The sequence below is a fragment of the Anas acuta genome, chromosome 20 (genome assembly GCF_963932015.1).
Source record: "Anas acuta chromosome 20, bAnaAcu1.1, whole genome shotgun sequence".
Lineage (NCBI taxonomy): Eukaryota > Metazoa > Chordata > Aves > Anseriformes > Anatidae > Anas > Anas acuta.
Genome location: NC_088998.1, coordinates 2,582,300 through 2,600,516, shown reverse-complemented (window position 1 = coordinate 2,600,516; position 18,217 = coordinate 2,582,300). Strand labels below are relative to the sequence as shown.

General features: G+C 44.9%; 1 protein-coding gene across 2 annotated transcripts in view; it reads right to left on the bottom strand.

Moving 5' to 3' along the window:
- CACNA1B (calcium voltage-gated channel subunit alpha1 B) overlaps positions 1-18,217 on the bottom strand; it is a 299,175-nt gene that overhangs the window by 128,304 nt on the left and 152,654 nt on the right. For both annotated transcript variants that reach the window (XM_068656842.1, XM_068656844.1), the window contains 2 exons: positions 9,479-9,594; positions 650-706 (listed from right to left, as the gene is read on the bottom strand). In XM_068656842.1, coding sequence (XP_068512943.1) covers positions 650-706; positions 9,479-9,594 — 173 coding nt within the window. The remainder of the gene's footprint in view (positions 1-649; positions 707-9,478; positions 9,595-18,217) is intronic.

Below are 18,217 nucleotides of genomic sequence, written 5' to 3'. Positions count from 1 at the left end.
AGGAGAAAAAAAAAGAGGGGGGAAAGGGAGGGGAGGGGAAAGGAGGAGACATGGGAGGACGAAAGATGGTCAGAAAAGGGAGAGGGAAGAATCTTTAACTGAACTTTGACTGTCGCATCCTAAGAGCTCATCGGTCTCGAGGCACAGGGAGAGCGGGCCCCGCGTCCTCGCTGCACTGTGTCCAACGCTCCAGCCGGCCTGACACGCTAGGGTCACACGTCGGAAGAGAGGATCACCACACCCTGTTATGTCTTACTGCTTACAAGTAACAGGGGTCTTAGTCTCTTTGTCAAATCCATTTGGCAACCTTGGTTCAGAGCCCTGCCTTCTCTCGCTCAGCGCATTTCTCTTCTGGCATCCGCCCTGCGGCCTACCCCCAGGCACAGCCGCCTCTGCTTGCGGCGGGTGCCCCTGCCACCCCGCGGGCAGATCCCCATCCCAGAGTGGTGTGTCATAACTGCTCATCATCCACCTGCAACCTCAAAAAGGCCCGGTACAGGAAAAGGGACTCTTTAGCCCGACTTATTCCAAGTGCATGCAAGAGCGTGTTGCTCACACCCTCCTGGTTGCAGCAGAAAGCCACGTCAGCGTACAGCAGGTGAACCTCTCGTGTGTTGCGGGAGGAAAACCACACAGCAAAACTACCTACCGTCCAGAGGAGATTTCTCTTCTGCGTTCTTGTCTTCCTCAGCCAGCATGACCTCCTCTGTAAGAGGAAAAACAGCCAGGCTCAACCTCAGGTTTATCGCATCCCCACTCTAAAACCCGCTGAGCTGGGTGCAGCAAACCTCTGTCCCAGCTGTATCACTCAGTTACACCAAGCCTGTCAAAAAAGGGATGGTTCACAGAACCAGGGAAGGAGGTTAAATGAACCACCTGAAGACTGCAGCACTTCCTCCTCTTCACAATGAGCCATCCACTTGAGTTTCTTTACCAAGATACCACCCACAAGGAAGTTCTGTAGAGCAAGAACCTTCCTTCAGCTCCAAGCAAGGCCACAGGTCTCCACAAGGCAGAGGATGGTCCCTCATGCCCAGCCCCACTGGAGACACCGAGGAATGAAAGATGCTTGGTGCCCATTGCCACACTTATGTCTCCATCAACAATACCAGGATTTAAGCCAGGGGAAGATGATCCGTCTCATTGCACAGAGTAACACTAGTGAGGCTGTGGCACACATTAGCTCTGCCACATCACAAGGGACAGAATGTCACCAAATAGCCATCAGGTCAAATCTTTGTCGAAATAAAATCCATGGCAAAGTTGCTATAGTGGACTTCAGGCTAGCACAGTTCAAACTGCAATGTACGTGAGATGTCACCACTGGTTTTCCATTGCTGTATATCTTGTCTTCAAAATATGAGTTTATACTTTCCTACAGAACAAGAACTCAAAGAACACTGAAAAAAAAAACACACACACCCCCAATCGAAACTGACTCATTTCTGTGTGAAAGAAGACCAAATTTCCTGAGGTTTCACAATGCAAATGTCATCACCCAAGTCAATTTGCAGCACGCACCATGCTGTGCCAAAACTTGAAACCTTACAGTTCATATGGCCTGAACTGCAGATTTTAGCTTGCTGCTGTAAAAATTGTGTAAGGATCTTCTAAAAGACAGTCAAAGATTACAAAATATTGAATTGGCAGCTGGTGAACTGTACACTTCCTTGTATTATTAAAAATGACAAATTGTTTCATATGTTTGACATAGATATTTTAATAAGATCCCAAATTACGTCTGATACTGCCTTCCTATAAAACTTTGCTTAAAAGTCCATTTAAACCAGCCTAGATAGAAGGCTAACTACAAAAATAAAAGCAAACCACAGCCAAACATCAAAGAGCCGTCTGGAGGAATACTGGAGGGATCAGTACTACCACACAAGTCTTACATAATCTCTTTATTAATCATCTGGGGGAGAGAGAGAGTGAATGATACTTTAATAAGACAGCAAATTGAGAAGGCTGGAAAATAATATTCAGGACTGAGGAAGACCAGAACCCAAGCAGAGGAAAACAAAAGAAAATGCAAACTAATGTACCAAAGACTCAGAAGGTGGGAAGGAAATCAATGGTGCTGAGAGAGGGTTAAAAATGTCAAGTGAGCTATCAATCTGCTTGTTAACAGGCATGAAGTCCTTCAAAAAGAAGGGGGAAAAAAACAACCACCACCCACAAACATGAAAACAATACAATTCAGGTGTTTTCTGAAGCTCATTAACACAGGTCAGACAACTAAAACAGGCTTTTTTTAGTTCAAAAACTATCTCAAACTTCTAAAAAGGTACTTCTGAAGTCTTGCCTAGGGCGTACTGGTATATACCAGCTATACTGGTATTCTGGGGTTAAAATTACAGGAGTTAAAAAAAAGGTTGATGACAATTAATAATGAATTTGACTGCTGTAAAACAGAAGGGATGGTTAGAGAAGCTGGCCCCTTCCCAAAGGCAGCTGGACAAAGGGCCTGCAAACGTGATACCCAAAGCAACCCTGTGCTGGCAGAAGTACGAGCTCAAGGTGCTAATACAGTAGACAATTTCCTATAGATTTTTTTTAAAAAACTGCATTGCTCATGGAGTGTGATTTAAGGAGCTGTATGTTATATCTGAAATGGGCTCCTCTGCACCACACAGGTAGGTTTTATTTACCCATGCGACAGGATAGCAAGTTGCACTGGAAATTCACAACCATTTGGGCTGGAATGTATGTTTAGGTCTTGTGACAAACAAGCCCAGGAAGGCAAACACATCCCAGAGGAGCTCTTCTGCCACTCCCAGAGAGAAGCTGAATTTCAGAATGCATTTGGTAATTACATGGACTAATACAAGCTACCCTGTGGGACTGCAGGGAGCAGACACATGGCCAGGCAGGTGGTGAGCAATGAAAGTAATGAGCTAGCAGAGGTCAGAAGGCAAGCAGCTTTTCTTTAGGAGCTACATCCAGTTGAGTACAATGCAAGAGAGATGTCTGCTTAAGGAAGACCCAGCACATTTACTAGTCAGCGCTCAGAGAGCTGTCAGCTTCGATCACTTCTTGTTTAAAGAAAAAAAATATATTAAAAATTAAAACACTCCAGTAAAGAAAGCTCATTTGCTTAGGTGGCAACTCAATTCTGTGCTTGATTTGTACCAGTGCGGGAGGAAAATCACTGTATTTGTTCCCTTCACAGATCTCTGACTGTGTAGGAAAATAAATTACTATTTTCCCCTGTTTCTAAGTGGCCTCAGATTGCACGTTCTTGTAATAGTTTGCCATTCCTCTTTACCACCCTTTGCACAGAAGCTAAAGAACAACCCCAAGTCTCCAGATCACCTTGGGGTCCTGTGACCTATATGGACATCATGATTTGCAATGGTGTACTGATGCCATCTGATGTTCCAGAGTCACCCGTACCCACATGGCCAGACTGATGACAGGTTTAGCCATATTGAGCTTTCAGAAACCAGGATGATAAATGCCAATGGGACATCTGAATTTGTAAGTGACAATTTGATACTAATGTATTTTCACCTACAAAGTACAGTCTTGAGACAACTCTGTGGACCAGCTGAGCCTTTGCCCCAAATTCAGGGCCCCAAATATATCTCCCTCCACAGATATACCTCTTCCATGGTTCACTTCTGCTGTCTCTTTAAAAGAGACCAAAAAACACATCTCACCCATGCAATTGCCTCAAGCCTGTCTCTCCTCCACCCTTGCTCTTTAGTCCTCTCCCTTGACAGTCACTCCCATTTGTCTTGTATCCTCCAGGGAACCGAAGAGATGTATCTGCCCCAGTGGGGCTTTATAAGGCTTTTAAAACCTGCTTGTAAGATAGTTCAGCAGAAAGAAATCACATCATTACCTTTTTTTTTCGTTTTTAAACCATGCAGCATCTTTAGCAGAGGCTCAGAAGTTGCATTGCCTTTAGTTATCACTAACAGAGAAGGGCAGAAGATAATTAGGAAGCCTGAAAAACCTCCATACAATAGTATCTCCACATTAGAAGAGATATTCAACAAAGACACAGTATCAGATCAGCAACTTCTAGCCTCCAAACAAAGGCACAGGGCCTTCGCTAGGATAGCAGAGTGAGGGGTGTCTCAGCAGAAAGATTAATTGCTGGTCATTAAGTACTGACAAACCTCAGCACAATACAGGACTGGAAATAATGGCAGTCGTCTTCTACTGAAGAACCGGCCAGCAGAACAAAACAGGCAAAGCAGCAGAGAAACATGGTGCCCCTTCTCTTTGAGGGGAGATAGGACATAATGTACTCTAAAGGAGAGTGCATTACAGCAAATAACTCACTTTAAACAGGCTACAGAAGTTTAAAAAAAAAAAAAAGGAATTAACCATTGAAGCTTCAAACTAGCCATCGGACTCTCATAGGGGTCTCTAATTCCTAGCAATTATTCTCTCTGGCCATCTCATGCATGTTGTTGCCATTTTTTGTGGATGCTGGTTACTTTTTCCAGCTGTGTCAAGGGCTTGTCGCTGTGCTTCTTCTACAGAAAGGTGAAGCCTGAGGTGCATAAAGCTTTGTTGTGTCAAGGAATGACATTCATGTTACAGTGAGCTGAAAGAGAGAGGTTAAATCCATTCCCAAAGCCTGCTTACTACAGGAGAAAATAAATGTTCAGAATCAGTGCTGTGTGAAAGAGATGGATTGGGAAAGAAGGAAAATGCAGAAGACCGGCAACTCGATAAGCTCTGAGCAGAAAGAATTCCAGTCTCTGAGCAGTGTTTTCAAATCGATGCATGTCCTTGTAAGATAAGAGAAATATCTTTGAAAGAATATTTGTGGGCTTATAAACTCTTTACTCTGTGCGGAGAACTTCTAGTTCTCCTCTCTCCATTCAAAATGCAGCATGACAGCCTAACAGTTGCTATAGTTTTGAGGAGTTTAACAGGGATTACATTGCTTGACTTCACCACTTTCTACCTCCTCTGAAAGGCACAATTTTGGATTGACTTGCTACTACTTTTGCATGGAGCGAAAAGAAAAACATGAAGCAAAGAGCAACCTTGTTCTGACACAGAGCAGGTGGGACAGGACGGGGTTGGTGATCACCAGCAAGACTTTATTTGATACTAGTTGAGCTCAAGCAGTGTTTGGTGAGTACAGTTGACTCATGCCTAGAAGAGTACCATGGTGTGAAGCATTGCTTTTTGCACCTCTGTCTGCTGGCTTTCATCAGAGGGAAGAGTGGGTTTTTAAGTAATTTGCTGAAAGCAGATAAATGACTTCATTCTTTGAGATTAAAGTTAGGATTACTGGTCCATTTCTAAATGTGCCATAGATTTTGCTTCTAAATGTTACAGACAGTCAACACTCACAGGTTTGGCATGGCAATTACCATAAGAATTATAGCAAGAAGCTATGTAATTTAATCATTGCTTCAGCCCTGAAAGTCACACCTCTGAACACCTTACTGCTTTGAAAACACTTTCGGGTTTCTAAATCACGTGTAGGACATCTGCTCACAACACCATCAAAAAGACTCCACTGAGTAACAATTTTCCATGCTTAGTCTTGGCTTCATGATAAACTTACATGGGAATTTTACATGAAGTCTCCTGTTATTTCATTTGAAAAATATGTGAACTCTTCTGACTATCCCATGTCTTCATTCTTTAACATGCGCACAAGAAATGGGTTTAAAGCCTTCGTACCTGGTCTTTGTATGACCCTATTTCAAGGAAGTCAACCTCTAAGGAAACTGACTAGACAGAGGGTGACTTTTTTGTTATAAGTCATGCGTGTCTACATTCAACACTTCAGTACATCAGCTGTGTTCCAATTTTCTCCTTTGTTCCCAACCCTTCACTAGGGAAAGCCTTTGTTAAGCACTCCATCAATTAAGGCTTCCTGTATTAAGTATAGCTCAGACAAGTAGCTACACATTAAAGATATGATTGCTTAAAACACCTTGGTATAGATTCCTCAAGCAGATACGCTGCTGACTGTATTAAACAATCCACATTTAAAATAGCCTGAGCTACCTTTGCTTCAGTTACAACCGTCGCTGCACTTCTGGTGATTTATCAGTAGTGAGTTGGCACCAAAATATTTTAGCTGTGCCAAGGTACCTCCTTGAAAACTTCACAAGCATTTTTTGTTACTATTTTCTTCCTCTTTATAGCCTTATTTCACCACTGGAAAAAAATAAAAGTGCCCCCCCCAAAAAAGGAAAAATGTAGTCAGATACTTAAGGGCCAGGCTACTAAAGATTTCCGTTCTTACAACACCAATGTCTATTAAGACAAGTCATTAAACCAGGCCTGGAACATGATCGAGTCAGACAGCATTTAAGAAGTACAAAACAAAGACCCACTGTTTTCTTATGGATGACTAAACAAGCTCCAGTTTCAGTATAAGAAGAGGTTAATAGTAAACAACCTCCAATTTTTTTCAGAACTACCTTTTTAATGCAACACGTACATCAAGAGATAATGTTACTCACTTCACAAATAGAGAAAGCTCTAAGAAACATTAAAGGCACTCAAAAGTGGTCAATAAATAATGAGTATAATGCTAAATTAAAATCAGAGTTGACAAATGGGAGGTAGTGTACAGATGAAGGAAAGATTTTAGTCATTCAAATGCTTTCCTTGGTTTTACACCCATTACAGCCCTTGAGGTAGGAACTTGAGCACTCTGGAGAACAAGAAAATCTCCTTTCCAACTCTAGCAACTACTCAGAATATGTAAAGTGTTACAGAGCAAAACCAACCAGAGTAAGTATTATACTTAAACATTAAGTATTAAGATGCCCCTTTATGAACCAATGGAACATAGTTTTCCACTCTTCCTACCTTGCATCAAAAATAAATAAGAAATAAATGAAATAGCAAAATGCTCTGGGGTGGATACTATAAATACTAGAAGCCTAGAGAGCCTTCCATGAGAAGAGCAGAAAAAGAGCAGATTGGCTCTGCACGCTTTTGAGCAGAATAAAATAAGGTGAAACAAGGTAGAGACGCAGCAGAGAGTGAGAATTAATAAAAAGAAATACCAAGTACACTCCTGAGCTCTTCCTCCCACTGCAGCAGAAAGACACCATACTTAAAATCAAGGAAAAAAAACATTTTTCTTCAATCAAATCAACTATTAACATGTGGAACTCCTTGCTACAGGATTCATTGAGGTCAAGGATGCTAGAAGGATTTAAAAACAATTAGATAGTTACATGAATAATAACCAAACCCCTCCAGAGTTACATTAGAGCAGAACACCAAGAGCTTTTGCTTTGGCAAAATTTATGCAAAGAGCTTACAACATCTCACTGCCTGGGGCTGTTGCAGGCTGGATAGCCTCTGACCTCCATTCTGCTTGTTTTTCTCCAAAGCACCTTCCTTTGACCATGGCCACACACACGGTCCTGGGCAAGGAAGAGTGGCACAATCCATGATTCACATGGGCATAGCTGAAACCCTGGCTTCAGAAACAGAAATGGGAAATCCCCATCGGTTGCACAGTCCCACAGTTGCAATGCCTGAATTCCAAACACTTGATTCTCTCTTTTGTCTAGTCTTCATGATATGTTTGTTTTGTATTTAAAGATTTAATAACATTAAGTTGATTAGTTGACTTTAATTATTGTTATTATTCAGCTGTACTAAGAAGCTTTTTTGTTTGTTTTTAAACATTCCTATTGTATCTTCAACAGTGCCTTTACAAGATATTTTTATTATTCCCTGATTCAGCTCTTTTGCATACACTTGCATGTTCTGTAAGACCTTCTGGGTCCTGTGTTATTAGACAAAATAAAAAAATATGAGCATTTTAGAGAAATTTCACTGTATATTCATGCGCCATTTATACAGCACTGGTAACACAGAAATAGAATAGCCACAGTCATTCCCAAAGGGACTCAGTGCTTGGAGCAGAGGCTGGCTGTGTATTTTATAACTTCTCCAGCTCAACTTTCAGACCTCAAGGTTCAGCCAATGACCTCCTCGTAGCTTTTATTGGTACAACAGTCCCCAAAATAAAACAAAGCAACCCACATCCCTACAAGGAAATTCTCATCTTTATTTTATTAATGGAGAAACTGGGTTTTAGAGCCCAAGAAATCTCAAGAGCCTTAAAAGCAAGATGGCAGCAGAGCCAAGGCAGAATCACAGCACTCTGCTCTAGCTAACCGAAAAGCCATTAATTAATTTGATTTTGAGGTAGCAAAAAGCTGTAAACAAACGAGAAGACAAGTTCTAAATGGAAAGGAAAGCAAATGGCCCCTGTTTTCCTACAGAACCACAGAATTAAGGGGAGATAAAGAGTGGTTGCCTAATTGAGGGCACTAGCCATTGAACAGTCACAGTGAATAAAAGTCAATACAACTGGCACTCAATTGTTACTGTGCATAGTGCTCTGGGGAATAATGGGATCAAGCCACCATATAAACTGCCACTAGCTCTTTCTGTTTTACATTTCAGACCTCTTTCTCTCTGGTCAGGTTGTTAAAACTCATGTTCAGGCCACTCCTGTCTGAGGAAGCTTCTGCAGTCCTCTTCTCTGCTGGCCGGTGGCTCACAGCGGGCACCAAGGCAGAGCAGAAACAAAGGTTTGTCCCACAGCTTCAGAGCAACACAGCACCAGTCCTGCCACCAGCCAGCTGGCTGATGCCCACACATCACTACACAACGTCAGACCTCACTTTCCCCATTTGCAATGGGCAGAGGTGAAGCTGACCTGCCTAGGAAGGCAGCTGAAAACCTATTTGTGAAGCCACCGCTTCTTTTCTCCCCATCGTTATTCCAAAAGGCATTTTCAGTTTAAGCTTTGCAGAAATGCAAGCAAGGAAGCAAATCAGCCCCAGAAGTTTTCTCAATGCTTAATGAATTGCACTGCGGTTATGTCAATATATATTAGCTACTCTATAACACAGAAGGGTTATTGGTAATCTTTACCATCCAATAAAAAGAAAAACCTGCCATTTTTGTTAAAAAAAGAGATTTTAGGTCTTTCTTAAAGTTGATCACTGCTTGCAATAAAGCCTAATGTTCAGTTATAATAGTTATAAAGCACTGTTCACATGCGCCAGGATAAGTTTCATGAAAGTGATCTTTGTAGCTCATAAAAATGACACTCCAGTGTATTTTGCCATCATAGCAAGAGAGGCTTATAAAATAGCTGTGGTGGAAAGTAAATAAAATATAAATGAGTCATCTCAGGCAACAGTTTCCCCACCACAGAGACTGTGCACTGTATCGCTTTTTGTATTATATCATATTAAGACAATTGCTTTGATCTCAGCAATAAAGCAGGTTGGCCCAACTCCTTTATTTTTGCTTAACCAAACTGGGATCTTCTGCAATAACTTCAGTGTGACTGCACAGGAACAAGCATAACAAAAATAATAAGTCCTAGTTGGGTCCTGTCCAGGCTTTGCTGGCCAGGGATGCCAAGAACTGATCCTGGGGTCCTTGTCCTTGCCATCACCAGACTCTACGTGCCACGCACCTTGGTCCAACATTAGCTGTGTCTCCTTACCTGCTTTGAAGATCCACTCCAGGTATCCATTTAGCTCCCGTTCTATTTGCTGCTGCCTACGGAGTTTCAGGAAAGCTCGGCGATTTTCTACCCTCTCTCGTTCTTTGGCAAATTCACTACAGAGGGAGAAGAATAAGAAAGCACATCACATAAAGTCAGGGAAAACATGCAGCCCTTCTTTTGCCATTGAGATTGTCTTCACAAAGCCTGTGAAGTCGATAGCAGCAGGAACCACAGCACGCTACACGTAGCTGCCCAACAAGGTACCACTTTGATTCTACCTCAGCTCTTTCTCTGCCCCTCATCCTGCAGGAGGACTGCAAAGTCCCAAATGCGCACAGTTCTGTTCTGGGGCCACACAACATCCTTGCCAATGAGATCCTGATGCACTGCACCCATCCAGTCAGGCAATACAAATTACTATCCACAACACTAAAAGCTTTCCTCCATCCCTCTCCACCACCTAAATCACTGTCCCCAGATAATTCCCTCTAGAAGCAGAATATTTTGTCAGAGAGGCACCAGCGGTCTTTCAGTTCTGGAAGAGATTTACTCTTCCCAGTTCACCCTCCTCAGAGTTTTCCCTCTGAGGGCTTATGCCAACTTTGACAAACAGAAGTTAAACGAGAGCTGTAGGTGAGGCTGGGTACTCTGCAGGAAGGTGAAATACCCTCAACCCAGAGCATCTAGGGTAACAGCGATCTTGCTATTTGATAAAATCACATGGAAAGCAAGCAAATTGTCATCGGATTATGACAAGGCTATAGAGTGTGCGAGGGTGGGGTGAGTGAGAAAGGAAGCAAATAACACAGGCTGGAAAAAAAAAAAAAGACTCACCCAACCACTGCAAAAGCCTTTTCCAAGTATAGCCTACCTTGAAACGATGCTGAGACAACAGTGTGGCCACCACCTGCAGACACCCACACTAAGGCTTTCCCCAGGCTGACCTGTGTCACCTCTAGGAAGCTCCTGGTGCTCCACCTGAAGCTACCTCTGCAGATGTACGTGTCCTCTACCATTTGCAGGGCTCCAAAACAGCCTCTGCAGCCCCTCGCTTTGAGCACACACCAATGAGCGGTTACAGGACTGAATCCTGTGACAGTTTAACCTGTGTGGTCAGAAGTGTGATGAGGTTTTGTCCCTCACATACACCAGTGCCCCAGCCTTTGCCACACTTAACGTCTTAACATTGCAGTCTCCTTTCTTGCAAGCCTTAGTTAACCTCGCTCTTCACTACCACCTCACTAATCACCTGCTCATTACCCATGCATGCTCCTCAGTTAGAATCTAACAAGGAGCAGGAGATGGGAAGGAGGAGGAAGAATGGGGAAAAAGGAGCTGCAAGGGCCAAAGCCAGCTTTGTATTCACAGTCTCCATTTCACCCCTCCAAGCTGACAATTTGCTCAGTTTGGCAGGACTGCCTGACCCGCGGAGAAGGGGAGTGCAGGAGGACTTGGCTCAGCACTGCGACACACACAGCTACCAGCCACGGATGTGAGCTGCCATCAGCTGAGCTGCGCTCCTGATTTTGGCAGCGTGCTCCCAGTCTCCTGATTCCCCTCTCCTGTCCCCCACCTTGAAACAGAGGAAGCCGAAACACCGCTCTGCTCTGACAGCTCCTCCTTGGCATGTGGCTGCCCTGTGGCTCGGGAGCCTGCACGTGTCAGCTGGGCTGCCCATTTCCTCCCTCTTCCTTTTTAACGTGCTCATTTCTGGTTCAGCGCCTGCTGGTCGGGGCCACGGACCTCCTCTCCTTCTTCATTTCTCTCTGGATGGGGAAGAATGGGATCGGACAACGCGAGGTGACAACACGCATTTAACCTGCCGGGCACGGAGGGGTGGGGGATGATTTCCTGCACTGCTGGCGTGTGTCCCCGTGCATTTCCAGAGCGGGGCCGTGCCGGGGGGCAGCAGGAGGCGATACCCAGCGGGGAGCCTGGCCGAGGGCCGCAGCGGGCAGGAAGGGCAGCAGGTGAGCCGTGGCACTGCTCCCATGCCCCTCAGGAGCAGGGGAGGGAGAGCTTTGCTGCAAAGCCTTTCATCCTCTGCCAGCTCCTAGCTGGCCTAGGGACAGTGAGAGCTAACTAGGTCTTGTCTCTTTATTCTCAACTTTAAACGTGTAAGAAAATGAGGTAGAAACCATAATAAGTTGCAAGCCTCCAGTAGTTTCTGTGCAGTCATGCACTCATTTCGCAAGGAAATATCGCTGAGCCTGAAGCTACCTGCACCCACCAGAAGCTGCAGGGAGGCACAGCCCTGTGCCAGAGCCAACCAAAGCAACATCTCGTGGCCTAACAGCCCCAGTCCAGGCCTCCTGCTCCCTGCAGCTGCCCGGTTTGTCCTGCCAGAGAGGCTGGGAAGGCAGCTTTCAGGAGATGACCCAGGTACCGTGGGTCTCTGCTCACTGACTGTCGTCTGAGCGCAGCAGGCTGGGGACTGGAGTGCCCTGATGGGTGCTCTTCCTAGGGGAAGAAAGCATTGCTCACTCTCTCAGCTCTCCCCAATTAAGCTGGAGTTTTACAAAAGGTTTCCATGTGAAATGCATTAATATAAGCATGCTGCTCTCTCCTCCGCTACATTTATCATCATTCAGGAACTGAAATATTCCCTGTTTGCAGTAACTGGAAAACTCTCAGAATTCCTGCATGAGAGCTTTTCAGCAAAATTTCAGACCATTTTCAAAGACAAATAGAAAAATTCAACCAAAATGTTGTGTTATATCTAGAAATACTTGAGCTGAAGTTTTCCTGACAGTTCTAAAATAAATCAGGGAAAACCCCATAGGAATGTTTGGCAGCAGTAAATAAGTTTCCTGTTTTATCCAGAATAATTGCTACTTATGCCACTGACTTGCAAAAATCTCCTAAACCTTCTGGGAAACTTAGGCAGGAAATATGCTGCCTCCTGACCAGCTTTTCCTTTAGGACTTTCTTCACAGCTGGTCCTCCATACTTTGGCCAATTTTGTATGGCAGAATATTGAATAACGCTCCTCTGTTGTTGCCCTTCATCAACCACTTTTTCCCCAAAAAAGCCCCCCAAATGCTCCTCTTCCAGCACTGCCTGGTGAGGCATTAGGAGGAGGAAAGCTGGAAGGGTTGGTACTCCTACACACAGCACAGCATCGGGAGACACTGCTTTGGAGGAAGACAAGCTCTGCCTTGGTAGATGACTACAGCATATTTTAGTTACAACATGACAGTTGTGAATAACTGATCCTACAGAGACAAGAGGAACAGACATCAACGGAAGGGCATTCATCATAGAAACCATACACCACACCAGTCAGGCTCAATGTGTCACATTTTTTTTTTCCTCCTCAAGAGTGGTTAGTGCTTAAAGTCATGAGGAAAATGGATGATTGTCTCTTATCACATTAGGGGGAGGAAGAGTAAAATATATCATGGTGTAAATATGCACTGGAATGGCCACTTCAGAGAAACTCATGAGCCTCCCCAACCACGAGAGAGGCAAGGTCAATTCATGAGTAACCATCAGGGGCCAGAGAAGATTATAATCCAATGACATTCTGACAAATACTTTACCTATGTTGGTCTTAAGTGGGAGAAAAAAAAAAAGTCAGACCAAACAAAAAGGAAAACAAACAAAAGCCCTCATCTCCATTCTCCAAGTCTCTGATCAATTTTTCTACATAAGAGAAAAGAGCAGAGATGGAGCACCAAGTAACATGCCTCCTGGTCTTGGGTTTCACGGTGCACACCCAGGCTTGCTGCAAGACTAATCACACCATTCAAACCTCCGCGATTCAGGTTTTCCCAGTAGAAAGCAGACACAAGTGCTTCCCACTCAAAGGAAAGAGGCAAAAAGAGACGATATAGCATTACTGTCATTGCTACCACTAATAGTGGTGGTGATTAGCAATTCATGATAATGACATAGGTAATTAGCTCCTCATTCAGAACAGTACCACTGAGCTACACATGATCTTATGAAAACTCAGATCTTATAATGGGAGAACAGCCTTCTACTGAATCTAAAGCACTGTTCAGAGCAAGCAAAAACAGCACAGATCTCAGAAGGGCCTCACTAAGGACTCCCAGAAAGGAATTGAAAAGGACTTCAAAATTTTATGTCTAAAACCAAAATCAGTTTAAGGATTGGTATCATCTCTAGCCCAAGTATTTCAAAGAAATGAGTAAGGCTGAACCTGGATGGCATTGAGGGACATAGTCCTGCCTGGAAAAATGCAGCCCCCAAGAGCCAAAAGGAGACAGATAAATTTAAGTGGGTGAGCTGCTAGCTAAGGAACTAGCCAGGCCTACAGATGTTTGACTGCCTGAATTACTCACAGGCCAAAATGAATTCTCCTGGTGGAGCAACAAAATCGGCCAAGACAGGAGGCTTAATTTGTGAGCTTTGTTGCTCGAACATGGAGCAGTGCCCAAGTACAGACTTGATATTTGACAGCAGCCTGTTAAACAGCCCACATCACTTGGGAGCAGTGAGGGACAGGCTGGGGGTAGCTGATGGAATACACCAACTCCTCTGGCTGCCTGACGTGCAAGCTGGAGGAGCATCACTGCAGGAAGCACATGCCAGAGGATCAGCAGTGGCACAAACTCACGCGTTTCGTGCTACTAGGGGGCTGCTTGGATGAGGTGAAGCACTAAAAATTCCTCTTTCAGTTCATCCCATTTAAAGGCAGCAAGGAAGGAACCTCAAAAAACGATTCAGTGCCAATTACCTGGCTATATTTCTACAGACCTTCAGAAAGAACAACAGTGAACTAGGAATATCCATAGGATGCTACAAGTGGAACCTGGAGATAAGAACATGCACTGGTAGAACCATGCTGGGTGATAAAACAGGTAAAATAGACATGATACTACCTGCATTTTGTCAGTAAAGCCAGGTCTCTTGTGCTCCTGGCAAGCTGCAACTGCTTGCTGAGGGGCTGTACATCCCTTACCAGACCTTCCGAGTGCCCTAGGGTGAGTTGGTGCACAGGGACCACACACATCTCCAGGCATCCTGAGAGCATCCACATGCAGGCAGAAACACTTAATTGGATTTAAGAGTGGAAGTCCATTTCCTAACATTTATTTTGGTTAACCATCTGTGGGAAAGAACTAGAAAAAGATCCTTCTTTTTTTGTTTTGTTTTCTTTCTTTCTCAGGTCCCTGTGATGAAGAGCTTTGCATCCTCATCCTAATTCAGCCAAATCCTTGCTGCTTGGGTGACGCCAGTTTTGATAGCATGGTGGGGGGCAGATTCCTGCTGAGCCCTCCTCGTACTCCTGCCATCCTACAGCTCTTACAAGGCTTACGTGACTGAGTTTGCTGCCACAAACACACAGTCCTGCAAAGACCCCTGCAGCTTGCTTCGGCAGGGTCTGATCTGGTTAATACGCCTAACATTTCATTCACTAACCGCATCAGCATCCAAGTGTTCATAGAAAAGCAGATTCTTGCTGCAGGGAAAGAATTTGTTCTGCAGGTTCATATCTCTGTCTTTTGTCTTCCTGAAGAACAGCAAATCCTTCAGAAGGGGAAGCGTGTGCTGGATGCAACAAAAAAAAGCCCAACACCTTTATGACTGTAACTGTTTATACAACAAAGGACACAAAGCCTTGGCGGTGCTAAACATTTATCTTACCTTGTGCAAACCTGTACTTTGAGAGGCAAAGGCAGAGAGCGAGTCCTGGAAGAAAGGGAGCCCACAGAGAACCAGCAGCAGCAAGATGGATAAGCAGCAGCAAGACAAAAAGAAAGAAAAACAGCTGCTGGGGGTCCTGGATGAAGATGCAGGAAGAGCCTGGGGACCTGCTGAGCATCCCCATACCCCTCCTGAGGGTGCTGTGGTGACTCAGACCAGCACAGAGAGAGGTGGGCAGGATGGCCAGGAAGGAGTGAGGGGGTCCGAGCAGGGCGGCAGACACCATCTTCCCCTGATTCCTGAAGCATTTTGCTTCAGCAGGGTGCACTGTCACTAGGGAACCAACATTGACTGCAGCACCGTAGACCCTTTGAAATCTCTCTGAGATTAAATAACCGAGCAGAGGCCCAGCACAGCCCCAGCACGACTCCAGGAACCTGAAAAGGGCTGGCAGGGAGGCAGCAGCAGGGGGCCGGCAGCCTCCACCTGGCCCCCTCAGAGGCCCCAGCCTTTGGTGTTTCTCAAAGGAGCTTCACCAGGAGAGGACCAAAGGCAGCCACAGCAGGGACCGAGTTATTCATGGCAGCAAAGAGGAGGCAAGGAGCGAGGGGAAGGGATGGGGAGAAGAGAGCGCAGTATTCCCTTCAGGGCATTAATCAGTGTGGCTGCCTGTAGAGGTGGAAGGCTGAACGGGTAGAATCCAATTTGGCTTAGGAAAGAAAAAGATGAAAACCAATACATCCAGGAGCAAAAAAAATAAAATCCAGAGCCAATCTATCCTGGCAGAGAGATACAGGAGGCATCAAGGTTGAGAGAGAGCTGGGCATGACAGCGCAGCAAGAACTACAGAGTTTGCAGCACTCTGGGGAGCAAGACAAGAAGTGCAATTTCCAGCAGCCTGCATGCGAGGGGTCACGGCCTGGGGCTGGGAACCCACAAAGCCAGCAGCACATGGCTCAGAGCTGTGCATAGCTGGCACCTTGGAGGGCTGCAAACAAAGTGGGAGGAGACCAGCAAGGAGCCTGGTTCTTTACCACAGCATCAGACATCTTCACCAAAATCAGCCACGAGAAGACTCCAGGATTAACCAGGGTGTGGTTGTCCTCGTGCATAGGCAAAAACTTCAAGTGCAGAGAAACCCGCAAGCAAAACTTAAAATAATTTGATGCCTCTGCCTTACTGATTTGTAACCATGAACAGAAATGCATGTAGATTATTAACCCAGTGGTCTTAAATACCTCTAAAGCTTGGGCCCAGGTCACCACAATCAATACACACAAAGTATATTGATTAGAAAGCTTGTCTGAAACAAGAAGGGAAAAGCATAGAAATGCACTTAGTTTGGGCAAGAAGAAAACCTGAGGGAGGTGGAAGAAAGCTCCTCCCAGGGGTGCAAAGGGATCACACAGGAAAAGTGCTGGAATGAGATGAAACTAAGAAGGCAATTCACCTGGAAAGCCATCAATAGGAATTTCTTCATGCTGGTGACTTTTGCTACCTCTAAGATTCTATTTTCTTGTCCAAAAAAAGTGCTTTGCTGCAAAGTCTGAGTTTTGAACCTTAGTATTAAACAAAGAAGCCCAGAGGAGGACTGAGATTCCTTAGTGCTGAAGATGACAAAGTTCTGTGGCTCCTCACCTGCCCCAGGTTGTCCCATCAGCTGCACGAAATCCCAAATACACCCACTGTTATCTGTCCTACCTGCAGCTCCAGCCAACCAAGATGACCCTGGGCATGGTCCAAGGGGTCATTCCCATCTGCCCCAGCCTGAGCTCAGACATACAGACCCAGCTGGCTGAGCAGCTTCACCCATCCCAATGTCCACCATGTAGGAGTAAGAACCGACTCCATCAATCCTGCACAGCCAGAGCTGCTGCTGCTTCCTCCTCATTGCTCTTAAGAGAGGGGGAAAAAGAATTTCTCCTCAACCAGCTGATAAAAGATGAAAGTATCACTGTGGGATTGATCACTCGGCACCAAGCCGGGCTTCACAGTCACTTTTATCACTGAACATAGCAGGAAGATGCTTCAAATGCAAGCTAGATATGGGACACGTCGTGTATTTCTAGAAAGAGAGTGAAGAGGTGAAGCCTTCAATGCATCTTTCTTCCTTTTGTCTTTACATCCAGCTTGTGATAATTTCACTTTGATTCCACCTAATCTGATATGAACTGCTGCAAGTTCCCCAGCTGGGCAAAGCTGGTCCCAGTGAGGGAATGGGACTGGGCAGAGGAACATAGTTTGTCTCATAGCACTGATTGCCCAGTTCAGCTCAGTGCATGTGCTGGATAAACCTCTGGCTCTGTTCTTCAAGCCTCCACCCCAGAGTCAAAGCAGAATTCCCAGGCAATTTAAATTTCAGTCTCCTATGCATCATTCCTATCTTGCAGGCTTTAATTTCCATTGCAGCTTAACAGAAGGTCAAATAAATGTAGTCCATCTCTCCTGTACAAAATCAAAACAAAAAGAGCAAGGGATCTACACTTGGTAAGACATTTAGCTTGCTGAGAGGAAGCTCACATGAAAAGTCATTGCTCCTGCAAGAAACACATGTGCTTCTCCCAGATTTGCGTGCAATGGTGGATTTATTAAAAGGGTGAAGAGCTAGGAACAACGGGAAAGAGAATATTCCTTTTGTTGTGTCTTTCCCCTTGTTTTTAAGCACAGGTTGAGGAAAGACTAAAAACAATGAGGACGCAGAGTTTCGTATCTTTTCATGATGCAGCTCTTCTAATGCAAATAATTAACAGCAGCCAAAGTCAGATCACAGCAGGTAACAGCGAACTTGGAACTAATTTTCAGGGAAAATGAATGATTGCCTCTGTAATGAGGGAGAAGGAGGACAGAAGAACGCTTTGCCATTATGACAAATTAATCAGCCTAATTCTTCTCCAGCCTCTGCATGTCTTGCAGGCAGAAGTTTTATGATCTCAATCTGGCAAAAATCCTCAGGCTGGGAAAACATGTCATGAAACTCAGCAGAGCAAGTCACCGAGACAGCCGGGTCGGTGAAGTCCTAACGGGGCCATGCTTACCCCTAGCAAGCTGCTCGAACAGCCCCAAGGTCTCTGTGACCCAAGGCACCACAGTCAGCAGTGGAAACAGATATTCCCCGGGCAGGGA